Raw genomic sequence first — 13,684 nt, 5'->3', positions numbered from 1 at the left:
CCGAGGGCTAGCTAGCTAGCTAAAATTGTCCCTTCCTAAATTAGCTATGGATGGAGATAGGGATTTGGACTAGTGATTTTACTTAATTCTCTGTACTGGCCAATTATAATAATGGCAATTCTGATCCAACCATTAATGAACTAGTATAGTGTGTAATATAAATTATAGTCATTATTGTAGGAAACAATGAGGTGCTGTATAATAAGGACATGGGATTTGATGTCAATGTGCAAGTCACTGTACTGACATTTTTTAAAATTGTATTTTACCTTTATTTAACTAGGCAAGTCAGTTATGAACAAATTCTTATTTTCAATGACGGCCTAGGAACAGTGGGTTAACTGCCTGTTCAGGGGCAGAACGACAGATTTGTACCTTGTCAGCTCGGGGATTTGAACTTGCAACCTTTCGGTTACTAGTCCAACACTCTAACCACTAGGCTACCCTGCCACCCCTATATGATGCAATGAGGGTGATGAGAAATACTTAAGTCATACAGTATCTTCTCTTTCATTACATTTTTTTGTTTTTTTTATTATTTACTCTCTTTTCAGACACTGAAGAGTAAGTGCAAAATGAACAAGACATTTGTGTTGATATTCCCAGTCAAACAGAGGGCACAAGAACTCATCTAGATCATGTCTTTATTCAGACAGCCTGGTTATCATACAGCACTGTCAAGCAACGCAAATGAGGAAAAACAAAACCATACAGTATATGCACAAAACTTCATTTTCCTGAAAAGTTTGATGTAATATCAAGTGTATTTTTATAGCGATTATTCTTTTTCCACATAGCTACTCTCCCATAAAATGTACATAATTGTTGTCTTAAATACACTAAATGTAGTTGTGATGTGCTCTTATTTACTTGTTAGATTAGTCATGTGTACAGAATATATTTTGCGTTGCTGGTATGAACCTTTTTGTCCCCATTAGCTACAATATGATCTATTTGAATGTCATTATCACAGCACAAAGAATAATAATTTCAAGAGTAGTTGACAATGTTCCCATACACAATTATTTAAAGGAGTTACAACAAAAGAAGCATCTAATAAGTGTATCAGGTTGGCAAAATATGGAATTTCAGTGAAGACCCGACTCTTTTACATGTACATATATTGAACACTTTAGTAACTTTATTTCAAAGTGCTTTCAGGTTAACATTTAATTGCTATCTAATTCATTCAGATTACAATAAGCAATGTTTGTACAATAAAATAGTTAATTATCTCTTCATATACTTTTGCATTTGACCAGTATAGAAATTGCTTGTATATCTGCAGTGCCTTCAGAAAGTATTCACACCCCTTGACTTTTTCAAAATGTTGTGTTACAGCCCGAACTTAAAAAGGACTAAATTGAGATTTTTTTGGGGTCACTGGCCTACAAAACAATAACCCATATGGTTTTAGAACTGTTTATTAAAAAATGAAAAGCTGAAATGTCTTGAGCAATAAGTATTCAACACCTTAGTTATGGCAAGCCTAAATAAGTTCAGGAGTAAAAATGTACTTCACAAGACATAGAAGTTGCATGGTCTCACTGTGTGCACTGTTTAGTGTGATTTTTTTATGACTACCTAATCTCTGTACCCCACACATACAATTATCTGTAAAGTCCCTCAGTCGAAGAGTGAATTTCAAACACAAATTCAACCAGAAAGACCAGGGAGGTTTTTCAATGCCTCGCAAAGAAGGGCACCTATTGTCAGATGGGTAAAAACATATTTAAAGCAGACATTAAATATCACTGAGCATAGTGAAGTTATTAATTACACTTTGGATGGTGTATCAATACACCCAGTCACTACAAAGATACAGGCGTCCTTCCTAACTCAGTTGCCGGAGAGGCCAATTGTGACCTTCAAACTGTTAAGAGTTTAATAGTTGTGATAGTGTTCTCCTAAGAAAGGATCAACAACATTGTAATTACTCCACAATGCTAACCTAATTGACAGAGTGAAAAGGAAGCATGCACAGAATAAAAATATTCAAAAACATGCATCCTGTTTGCAACAAGGCACTAAATTAATACTGCAAACATATTTGAAAACGTAGAGGAAAATCTGGTTCAGTCCCCTTTTCACCAGACAATAGGAGAGGAATTTGACCTGTCAGCAGGACAATAACCTAAAACAAGGTCAAATATACACTGGAGTTGCTTACCAAGACGACACTGAATGTTCCTGAGTAGCTTAGTTACAGTATTCTGCTTGAAAATCTATGGCTGTCTAGTAATGATGAACAAACAACTTGACAGAGCTTGAAGACTGAAAAACAATGTGCAAATATTGTACAATCCAGGTGTGCAAAGGTCTTAGAGGCTTATCCAGAGAGACTCACAGCTGTAATTGCTGCCAAAGGTGATTCTAACATGTATGGACTCAGGGGTGTGAATACTTATGTAAATGATATATTTCTGTATTTCATTTACAAAAACAATTGCTAAATAAATAAATATTTTTGAAAACTTTGTCAATATGAAGTATTGTGTGTAGATGGGTGAGAAAAAACTACTTAATCCATTTTGAATTCAGGCTGTAACACAACCAAATGTGTAATAAGTCAAGGGGTATGAATACTTTCTGAAGGCACTGTACATTACCTGGGTCATTCCACGAATAGAGTACCTTTTGCATCCCTTTAATATTTAAACAGAAATTGTGCACCAATACTGAATTTCATTACATTAAAATGATGTGCCATTTAATATTGACCACATGGAAAATTCAAGAAATCAGATTTTGTATATGAATATAGACTTGCTAAAGTAACAAAAGTCACAATTATGACATGTCCCTCGTCATGTTCAGACCCACTAAACCCCATAACGTCTCCAAGTTCTCACCATCATTGTAAAGCTCTAGTTATTTTGTTGTTTTGACAAAGTCCATTCTGAAGATAAATAATTATGTGATAAGTGATTAAATCAATCCTGGTGAGTAAACAGAACTCTCGTTTTAATATGGTGAATCATTTCCTTTTTAAAATATTTTTTTCAAAAGAAACATTGAACATCTAATAGAGAAATCATAGTGTAAAAAGCAGGTGAGCCGGATCTACTATTTTTGGCAATTTTCTGGTGTTTTGTGGTGGAGTCTGTCAAGCATACCACGTCAACCCTGTTACCCATAGATTGAAAGGCTTGAAATGCTTTAACATTGATTTTTTATGTCTGAAGCTTGCATTCAATTGCCCCTACATTTAGCACACAAGAAGCTTTCATTCCCCCTGTAACAGGGAGATGCATGACTGATTTAAGATGAAAACCATGTTACTTTAATGCCACTTTACTGGCCCTTGGTAGTCCTTTTTTAAATGTAACTCCTTGAGATGGAAAACATGGTTTTTATTAAGTTGAACATGTTCTTTATGTCAATGTTAAAATGAGGTGAAATTAGTTAGTTTTTACCAAGTTACACTACCCAAAATGTACTCTATTTGTGGAAAGACATGTATTTATATCATTTTAAAAGGGTGATGATCAGTAACATGGGCTAGGTGCCATGCAAACAGTCTACTGTGACAGAAAGCAAAAAATATAGAAACAGGAAGCATGATCCCAAAGACATTTGCAAAAGAGTAAACAACTCCCACACTGCAAGACTCACTAAAGCCATTGTTTTATCATCTCTATAAAGTCTTAAAACAAAAGGAGATGGCAGAAAATTCACAGCATCACTTGGGAGAGATTTTATATACACAAGCTGACGGCATAAAGATACTGGGGTGTTTGATAGAAGTATTTTCCTTTAATGAGCTTTTCTATGGAGAAGGGGAACGTTATTCCTATCATTACTCATAGCCCTCTCACAGCAGACAAATTCAAACAAGGCGACTTCAGTTTCCAACCACCTCCTCATCGCTCTCTGTCCTATCTGCACTCCCTTTCGGATCCTGGGGAGGAATGGCTGCACAGGGGCGCACCGCTCCCGGCCAGGACATATGTAGATGGGCGTGTGTGTGTGTGTGTGTGTGTGTATATATGTGTGTGTGGGCTGTGCCCCCTGGCTGTGGCCTCCAGACCTTGGCCCTACCCAGTAGCACACATAACCTGGTCTTGGGCTCACAGCATCTGCCATTCGAAAGCAAACATGACGTTGACCACCTCCAGGCTACGGGCGATCTCCTCCAGGATACAGTGCTGCTGCCACAGCTGGTGGAGCTTCCGGTACCTCTCAGGGCACAGGTGCAGGGGGTTCCCCCTCCTAATCTCACATTCACATACAGTCCGTCAGTGACACAGGATTGATTTACAAATATAACATTTTTCTACAGAACGACATCAGAGATAGATGTAATGAATGTTTCAAAAGCTAAGCGAGGATATGTGGCCAGCTTACCCTAGCTGTGGGTCAGTCTCTCCGTAGTCATCAAGATAAGGGGCTGGGTAGGTGCTTCCTCGTGTCTTACTGGCCATCAGGACCATCTCACACTCTCTTATCCTAATCAGTGGAGTGGGGGGGGGGGGGGCAAAGCAAACAGTAGAAGCTTTAAAGAACATATGAACATGTTTAACCACATGCCCACCCTGTCCCTACAGGAGCCCTTGTCCCCGACCCACCTGAGGAACATGCCCACTCCAGCCCCACAGGTGGCAGCGTGTGCGGTGCAGGCGCCCACCTCCTCCCCGTCAAGCTGGCTATGACAGCAGGTGCTCTGGGAGCACAAGATGGTCCCACAGAAGAGGCACAGGGTGGGGTGCTTCCTCTCATCGTCTGTGGAGTTAGGACACCTGGACAGGAGGGTAGAGAGAGAAAGAGGACTCAGTCTCCACTGGAACTCAACAGCTCACCAATCACTTAACCAGCGTATATGATAATCCAAGACAGACAGTGGTGGCTACTTACTGAAAGTGACTGGCTTGATTGAGGAGCGCACTGTAATCCTCAGGAAGCTCAATTAACCGATTCCTTTTCCTGGGATAACTGCAATAATAATTTGATCAAAGATTCAGTTATTCATAGGGAAGAAAGGAAAATAAAATCTGAAATATTTAATTCTGTTTCAAAGTGAATTTGAGCTTACCTGATTGTCTGCATTTCCCCTTTTAGGGCTTTGGTTACAGCTGGGTGCCCACACCATCTGAGAGACAGAGGCCATCAGTGAAAAATATATCTTAAGTACATCAAACAATTACCTTAGTAACATCACCAATCTGATAATAAGAACATCAGTATTAATTTCAATGTATTTTGGCTGTGACTAACAGGTTATTGATATTACCTCTGTAATAAGGGAAAGACAGTCCCACGGTGCTCCTGGAAGAGCTGGAACACATCGCAGGGCAATGCCAGATAACTGCACAGTGCCTCCAGCTGGCCTTGAGATGTAACTGCAGTCGAGACAGCATGAATGGTTCAGTCAGTAAAACCCTAACCCAGTCTATCCCCATACACCCCCCCAGTAGTCTGAGCCCTGAGATACCTACCTGTAGTACTGGAGAGCTCCTCTGGAGGGGGCACCCCTGTAAGGCAATTGAAGAAGAGGGCAGCGCAGCGCAGGAAGGGTGTGACCCCTCTCCTCACTCGGTCTGCCACTGAGCTCCCAGACACGTCTGACCTCAGCCTGGACAATAAGATACAGTCTCAAAATCAAAAACAATTGACCTTTGACTGGATGAACATGAACAGAAAAATGTCCAAAAATGGCCCACTGCACAATTTACAGAAAGTACACTACCAGTCAAAAGTTTTAGAACACCTACTCATTCAAGGGTTTTTCTTAATTTTCAAAAATGTTCTGCATTGTAGAATAATAGTGAAGACATAAAAACTATGAAATAACACATATTGAATCATGTAGTAACCAAAAAAAAGTCTTAAACAAATCAAAATCTATTTTAGATTCTTCAAATAGCCACCCTTTGCCTTGATGACAGCTTTACACACACATGGCATTCTCTCAACCAGCTTCACCTGGAATGCTATTCCAAAAGTCTTGTTGGCTGCTTTTACTTCACTCCGCGGTCTAACTCATCCAAACCATATCAATTTGGTTGACCAGGTCATCTAGAGGTGTGTTGGGTCACTATCCTGTTGAAAAACAAATTATAGTCCCACTAAGACGAAACCAGATGGGATGGCATAACGCTGCAGAATGCTAAGTGTGCCTTGAATTCTAAATAAAAATCAGACAGTGTCACCAGCAAAGCATCCCCACACCATAACACCACCTCCATGCTTTATGATGCGAAATACACATGCGGAGATCATCCATTCACCCACACCGGGTCTCACAAAGACACGGCAGTTAGAACAAACAAACTCCAATTTGGACTCCAGACCAAAGGGCAAATTTCCACCGGACTAATGTCCATTGCTCGTGTTTCTTAGACAAAGCAAGTCTCTCCTTCTTATTGGTGTCATTTACAACCATGAAGGTCTGATTCACACAGTCTCCTCTGAACAGGTAATGTTGATGTGTCTGTTACTTTAACTCTGTGAAGCATTTATTTGGGCTGCAATTTCTGAGGCTTGTAACTCTAATGAACTTATCCTCTGCAGCAGAGGTAACTGTGGGTCTTCCACTCCTGCGGCGGTCCTCGTGAGATCCAGTTTATGCGACTGCACTTTGAAGAAACCTTCAAAGTTCTTGAAATGTTCCATATTGACTGACCTTCATGTCTTAAAGTAATGATGGACTGTCATTTCTCTTTGCTTATTTGAGCTGTTCTTGCCATAATATGGACTTGGTCTTTTACCAAATAGGGCTATCTTCTGTATACCACACCTACCTTGTCACAACACAACTGATAGACTCAAACGCAGTAAGGAAAGAAATTCCACAAATTAACAAGGCAAACCTGTTAATTGAAACACAACCTCATGAATCTGGTTGAGAGAACGCCAAGAGTGCGCAAAGCTGTCATCAAGGGAAAGGGTGGCTATTTGAAGTACCTCAAATATTAAATAGATTTTGATTTGTTTAACACCTTTTTTTTTGTTACTACATGATTCCATGTGTTATTTCATCATTTTGATGTCTCCATTATTATTCTACAAAGTAGAAAATAGTAAAAGAAAAGCCCTTGAATGAGTAATTGTTCTAAAACTTTTGACCAGTAGCGTATATTACATTTAAAAAATACAGAAAAAAGACAGCATTCCTTCTCACCCGCCGGTACACTGTGACACAGCGGCATAGAGCTCTACTGCTGCCCTCTCCGCCTGTCCCTCCTCTCCCCCAAACACTGCTGTGTCATCTGTGGAGGAGAGGAGGACCTGCACCACGTGGGCCATGGTGACCAGGTGCAAGATGTAAAGGTGGTTGTAGGCAGAGCTGACAGCAGAGGGCTGCAGGTCTACCGCCTCCTCCTGGTAGAGCGCTGGAATGGCAAGCACCAGCCCCACCTGACAACACACAAAGAAAGGTTGGTTATCCCCAGAGCATGTGGAAGACCTACTGTATGCATCAAACAGAACATTAACTTCCTTCACTAAAGGTAACCTGCCTAAATGGCTACCGACCCGTAGAACTCACATCTGTAGCCATGAAGTGCTTTGAAATGCTGGTCATGGCTCACATCAACACCATCAACCCAGAAACAGGATGAGAGCTTCAAGTTCCTTGGTGTCCACATCCCCAACATACTAACATGGTCCAAGCACACCATGACAGTCGTGAAGCAGGCACGACAAAACCTATTCCCCCTCATGAGACTGAAAAGATTTGTCATGGGTCCTCAGATCCTCAAAAGGCTCTACAGCTGCACCATCGAGAGCATCCTGACTGCTATGGCAACAGGTCAGCCTCTGACCGCAAGACACTACAGAGTGTAGTGCGAACGGCCCGGTACATCACTGAGGCCAAGCTTCCTACCATCCAGAACGTCTATACCAGGCGGTGTCAGAGGAAGGCCCTGAAAATTGTCCAAGACTTCAGCCACCCTAGTCATAGACTGTTCGCTCTGCTACCACAAGGTAAGCAGTACCAGAGTGCCAAGTCTAGGTCCAAGAGGCTTCTATAAACAGCTTCTACCCTAAAGCCATAAGACTCCTGAACACCTAGTCAAATGGCTACCCTGACTATTCACATTGCCTGCCTGCCTGCCTGCCTGCCCCCCCCCCCCCTCCCTCCCTCCCCTCTCCACACCACTGCCACTCTCCGTTGTCATCTATGCATAGTCACTTTAATTAACTCTACCTAAATGTACATCAACTAACCGGTGCCCCCACTCATTGACTCTACCTGCACCCCCCTTCACTGTCGGTTAAACTGCACTCTAGCTTGGAAATCAGATTTCATAGCGGTCACGGGTGCACCTCAGCCACGCTCAAGGTCCTAAACGATATCATAACCATCATCGATAAAAGACAGTACTGTGCAGCCATCTTCGTCAACCTGGCCAAGGCTTTCAACTCTGTCAATCACCACATTCTTATCGGCAGACTCAACAGCCTTGGTTTCTCTAATGACTGCATCGCCTGCTTCACCAACTACTTCTCAGATAGAGTTCAGTGTCAGATCGGAGGGCCTGTTGTCCGTACCTCTGGCAGTCTCTATGGGGGTGCCACAGGGTTCAATTTTCGGGCTGACATTTTTCTCTGTATACGTAAATATATATATCAATGATGTCGCTCTTTGATCCACCTCTATGCAGACGACACCATTTGGAATACATCGGGCCCCTCTTTGGACACTGTGTTAAGTAACCTCCAGACGAGCTTCAATGCCATACAACACTCCTTCCGTGGCCTCCAACTGCTGTTAAAATGCTAGTAAAACGAAATACATGATCTTTAACTGATCGCTGCCCGCACCCGCCCGCCCGACTAGCATCACTACTCTGGACAGTTCTGACTTAGGTATTTGTAGTTGTCCACATATTCTAGGTGTCTGGCTAGACTGTAAACTCTCCTTCCAGACTCACATGAAGTCACAGACTCGCATGAATCCAAAATTTAATCTAGAATTGGCTTCCTATTTCGCAACAACACTCATGCTGCCAAACATACCCTCGTAAAACTGACTATCCTACCGAGCCTTGACTTTGGCGATGTCATTTACAAAATAGCCTCCAAAACTCTACTCAGCAAACTGGATGCAGCCTGTCACAGTGCCATCCGTTTTGACATCAAAGCCCCATATACTACCCAACACTGCGACCTGTATGCTCTTGTTGGCTGGCCCTCGCTTAATTTTTGTCGTCAAACCCACTGGCTCCAGGTCATCTGTTAGTCTTTGCTAGGTAAAGCTCTGCCTTATCTCAGCTCACTTGTCACCATAGCAACACCCACTCGTAGCACGCGTTCCAGTAGGTATATTTCACTGGTCATCCCCAAAGCAAACACCTCCTTTTGCTGCCTTTCCTTCCAGTTCTCTGCTGCCAATGACTGGAACGAATTGCACAAAAAACAAAATCACTGGAGTTGGAGTCTTATATCTCCCTCACTAACTTTAAGTGTCAGCTGTCAGAGCAGCTTAACGATCGCTGCAGCTGTACACAGCCCATCTATAAATAGCCCATCCAACCAACTACCTACCTCATCCCCATATTTCTTTTGGTTTTTCTGCTCTTTAGCACACCAGTATTTGTACTTGCACATCCTCATCTGCACATTTATTACTAAAGTGTAAATTGCTAAATTGTAATTACTTCGCCACTATTGACCTATTTATTGCCTTACCTCCTTACTTCATTTCCACACACTGTATACAGATGTTTCTATTGTGTTATTGACTGTACATTTGTTTACTCCATGTGTAACTCTGTGTTGTTTTTGTCACACTGCTTGGCTTTATCTTGGCCAGGTCCCAGTTGTAAATGAGAACTTGTTCTCAACTGACCTACCTGGTTAAATAAAAAATGATTAAAAAAAGGGTCTCGTAAGTAAGCCTTTCCCTGTAAGGTCTACCTGTTGTTTTAGGCGCATGTGACTAATACAATTTGATTTGATGGGTGACTTACCAGAAGGTGGAAGAAATCTACTTCTAGAATAGAAGGTGTGCTCTCTGAACTCATGGTGGGTAACAAGGCTGTAGAGAGAGGCAACCAAATCAAATTTTACATAAAATACCAAATCACACAAAATAAGTTTAGAATGTTAGGTGGGTGGATATCGTGTGCTGGGTGGTGTTTGAACATGTACCTCCTAACATGTCTGTGAAGTGCTTCTGAATGACAGCCTGGGAGCTCTTGAGGCGTTGGGTTGCAGAAAACTGAACCACAGCCTTCAGGCCCGCAAGCTGAAAAAGAAAGCAGAGTTACTGTGATAAAACCCTCTGAGGAGATAGGTGAAAATAGGTCAAACACAGTCCCTCCTCTGTAATCTATCTGACCTACCTGTCTGTTTTGTAAAGAGCCAAACAGTGTCTTATCCTCTTCCTGTAGCAAGTTCTCTGTTAGGAGAAAAAAATAAACATACTGAGTAATGGTAAAATTAGTTCAGCTAGATTAAGGATGGAAAAATAAACAGATGGAGAGGTAGAGAGTCAGTGGGACTGACCAATGGCCTGGATGGTGAAGGCACAGGTGTTCCAGGACATGATGGGCACGGTGGGACACAGCTCGTTAGGGCCTGTCTGCAGCCCCACCCTGTGCACCGTGGTGGCACACACCACCAGCATCTCCGCTATGCTGTCAGAGTACTTCCTCCTGAAGATCAACAAGTACTGATTACATTACAGAGCATGTCGTGAGTGGATACATAATATAGTACACTGTCAATAACATGGAAATGATGTCAGTGTGTGTCGTGCACTATAGAAACATTTGATTAAACCATTAAGAGCAGATGGTTGTGTGTGTGTGTGTGTGAGACTCACGGCTCTTTTACTCCAAAGCTGAGGATGGAGCGGAAGTCTGGCTGGCCTTCCCCGCAGAGGGCAGTGTCTCCGTCACTGATAGTCTCACTGCTGCTTTCTGGACCACAAACACAATGGAGTCACACCTGCAAAAGCCCTGGGCTCTCTCCACGAAGATGACTTTGTGAGATCACACAGCTGTCTTTACCTGGTCCCTGAGTGACAGACTTGAGTCCTTTGATCCTGGCAGAGAGGATCTGGATCCAGCGAGGGAGGGTGAGGAGCTGTCCCACCAGCTCTGCATTCTCACTGCAGACAGGATATAAGGGACAGGTCGTTTACAACTGATATGTTCACTACTGGGCCATAAACCAGAGTTAGTTTTATGGATACTCCAAAAACATATCTAAACTCAGTCATTTAGGAAGTGGCAATAAAGTCTAAAAGGAAGACATACTAGTTGAGTGTGAGTGGTTCCAAGGGGATGAGAGGAACCACAGTGTTGCACAGGGACTTGCAGAGCGGGCACATGTACTCCCCGTTCTCCAGGTCAATGATGAGCTCAGCATGGAGCCGGTTCCGAGTGGTGTTCTGGACTGCCTCAAAGTACCTAGAACACACAGAACAAAAAAAATGAGATGTAGGTCTAATCTATCTTTAAGTCTTCAGGCCCAAGATAGTATGTTGGAATCATCATCCCTATGATTCATTGATACACGTGACTGCAGTGACTCACTTCTGCCAACAGGTGGCGTGCATGACATGGCCACAGCTGCCAGTGTGAGTCCCCACAGCCAGGTCAGGTGGCATGAAGAGGGGGTACATGGTCTCTGTCACACAGAACAACACATTAACATCTTTAATCATTTCAACAGTAATGCAAAAAGAGATCACAGTGGTCAGAGTGTATTGTGTACAACACGAGATCAAATGGAGGAGACTAAAAAGGGAACTAACCATTGTTGGCCAGAGTCTTCCCCCGGCACTGTGTGAGCACGGTGGACCTCTGGACACAGGCGGTCAGCACCATGGCTGGAGAGCGGGCCTGGACCTCTTGCTCCTCCTGACATAGTATGCAGGTCAGCACCTCCCTCTCAGCCGGGGTGGAGCCCCGTTGAGGCCCCACAGCCACGCACAACTCTCCCAGCTCCATGGCACAGCTACAGGACAGGAGGAAGAAACATGACAGCACAATTACTCATTTAAATCAGGAATAGATGTCCTCCTAATCACTAAACTTCATTCAAGCAATCAACCCAATTCAAATTTGAATTCACTCCCCCTCCTGCAGTAAACTTGAGGTACTACTAGGCAAGCTAGAGTATATTATTAAAGAGATTCTCCAGTACTTTTGTATACTTTTCAGCCAGTAGTTCTGAAACGTAGCGCTCACGAGCCAAAAGTGGTCACCAAAAACTGTGTACTACATCACACATGTGCACCATGTCATTGCTTTCTCTCGCTCTGCTGCGTATGTATCTTGCTAGCTGTCACTCAAAACTGCTAGGGGCTGAAGGTCATTGGCTAGAACTCAAATTGCTAGGGGGCTGGACCACGTGAGAGAAAATGTAGGGAAAATGGCGCAACACAGCTTTCAGAAAAACTGTAGCTTTCAAACTAGGGATTTCATGGCTAATTGAGGAAAGAAGGTAATTATGCATGTATGAATTACACATGGACACATCCAGCCCAAAGCGAGAGGTTTAAAAAAATACTTTGCAGTCGCCAAAGTTCCGAAGCATGTCTTTAAAGGAAAGGCAACACTCTGTAGTCTCCCTCACGGCCAACAGCTCCCCCTAAATCCTCCTCACCTCTCTCTGGAGGCCACAGGCTCCCCCTGGGAACTCTCTGGCATGTTGTCATACAGCATCTTGTGTGACTCAATGAAGTTCTTCTGCATGGCCGACATCTGGGCCATTATCTTCTGGCGATGGAGCTTGGCTGCCTCCGCCTTCCTCTTCCGCTCGGCTTTGTCTTTGTCAGGGACGATCTGAGTCAAACAATCAGACATAGACAAAGGGTGAGGATTCTTCAATGCAGAAATGTTGCATGACAAAGGTGTAAAAATGACCCATGTTCTGTTTTTACCTCTTCTGGCTTGGTCTGCTCCACACTCATAGAGGCTGCTGGACTGGACTTCTCCCTAAGGCACTTCACCATCTCAAACATCTACCAGAAAGAGAAATATGATCATTTAAACAAAAAGTTGTACTGTAAACTGTCTAAAATCTCATTTGAAAAAAGATAATCAAATCTCTTAACAGGACAATGAAGTTAACCCACCTGCAGTGTCCACTTAATCATATCCTTCTGGGCTTCCAAGGAAGGAAGAGCCGTCATCTTGGACAGGAGGTGGAACACAGATTTACTATGCTCGGAGCCGATCGCTGAGCGAGTAGAGAAACAGAAAATGGCTCAAGAAAAAATGTATATGAACTGTACCCTAGAGACACACATTTAAAGACAAAAAGTAATATCTCTAGGACACTCACTGCGAGCTTTGAGGCTGAAGTCAAAGGTGACCTGCTCCACAGTGCTGGCTCCCAACTGGGCCTTCTCCTCCAACAGACCCTGGCCTATAAGGTGCAGGGACTGTGGGGGGCACACACAGTTACAGTTAATATGGTTCATATAAAAAAGAAAGAGAGAGAGCGAGAAATACATGCGAAAGGTACCCTCTGGATCATGGCCTCTGTCCAGTAGGTGGCCCGGTCCTCCACAGCTCTCTGCAGGACTCGTCTGAGGATGTGGATGAGGATGTCACAACACAGCAGATGCACTATGCTGGAGAAGGCGGGGCAAAAGGGAGGAGGGACAGGGGGACGCAGGGCTGGGCATGGACAGAGACAGACAGTGATGAATAATAAGCAAATAGTGAATCACCTACAGGCATTGGCTCATAATAACACTGATCCTTTGTATGAACGTATGATT

General features: G+C 43.1%; 1 protein-coding gene across 1 annotated transcript in view; it reads right to left on the bottom strand.

The window, feature by feature from the left end:
• Window positions 1-627: 627 nt before the first annotated feature.
• Window positions 628-13,684, bottom strand: part of ubr1 (ubiquitin protein ligase E3 component n-recognin 1) — a 31,618-nt gene continuing 18,561 nt past the window's right edge. The window contains exons 24-45 of the mRNA XM_020487990.2: window positions 13,426-13,580; window positions 13,243-13,342; window positions 13,034-13,137; window positions 12,839-12,919; window positions 12,562-12,740; window positions 11,708-11,910; window positions 11,487-11,580; window positions 11,208-11,360; window positions 10,959-11,059; window positions 10,772-10,868; window positions 10,453-10,601; window positions 10,290-10,345; window positions 10,096-10,192; window positions 9,915-9,982; window positions 7,121-7,356; window positions 5,436-5,572; window positions 5,231-5,339; window positions 5,033-5,089; window positions 4,855-4,932; window positions 4,569-4,739; window positions 4,348-4,449; window positions 628-4,212 (exon numbers count right to left, since the gene is read on the bottom strand). Of these exons, the coding sequence (XP_020343579.1) occupies window positions 4,071-4,212; window positions 4,348-4,449; window positions 4,569-4,739; window positions 4,855-4,932; window positions 5,033-5,089; window positions 5,231-5,339; window positions 5,436-5,572; window positions 7,121-7,356; window positions 9,915-9,982; window positions 10,096-10,192; window positions 10,290-10,345; window positions 10,453-10,601; window positions 10,772-10,868; window positions 10,959-11,059; window positions 11,208-11,360; window positions 11,487-11,580; window positions 11,708-11,910; window positions 12,562-12,740; window positions 12,839-12,919; window positions 13,034-13,137; window positions 13,243-13,342; window positions 13,426-13,580 (2,669 nt within the window). The 3' untranslated portion in view covers window positions 628-4,070. The remainder of the gene's footprint in view (window positions 4,213-4,347; window positions 4,450-4,568; window positions 4,740-4,854; window positions 4,933-5,032; window positions 5,090-5,230; window positions 5,340-5,435; window positions 5,573-7,120; window positions 7,357-9,914; window positions 9,983-10,095; window positions 10,193-10,289; window positions 10,346-10,452; window positions 10,602-10,771; window positions 10,869-10,958; window positions 11,060-11,207; window positions 11,361-11,486; window positions 11,581-11,707; window positions 11,911-12,561; window positions 12,741-12,838; window positions 12,920-13,033; window positions 13,138-13,242; window positions 13,343-13,425; window positions 13,581-13,684) is intronic.

The sequence above is a fragment of the Oncorhynchus kisutch genome, linkage group LG7 (genome assembly GCF_002021735.2).
Source record: "Oncorhynchus kisutch isolate 150728-3 linkage group LG7, Okis_V2, whole genome shotgun sequence".
Lineage (NCBI taxonomy): Eukaryota > Metazoa > Chordata > Actinopteri > Salmoniformes > Salmonidae > Oncorhynchus > Oncorhynchus kisutch.
This window is presented reverse-complemented; position numbering and strand designations above follow the sequence as displayed.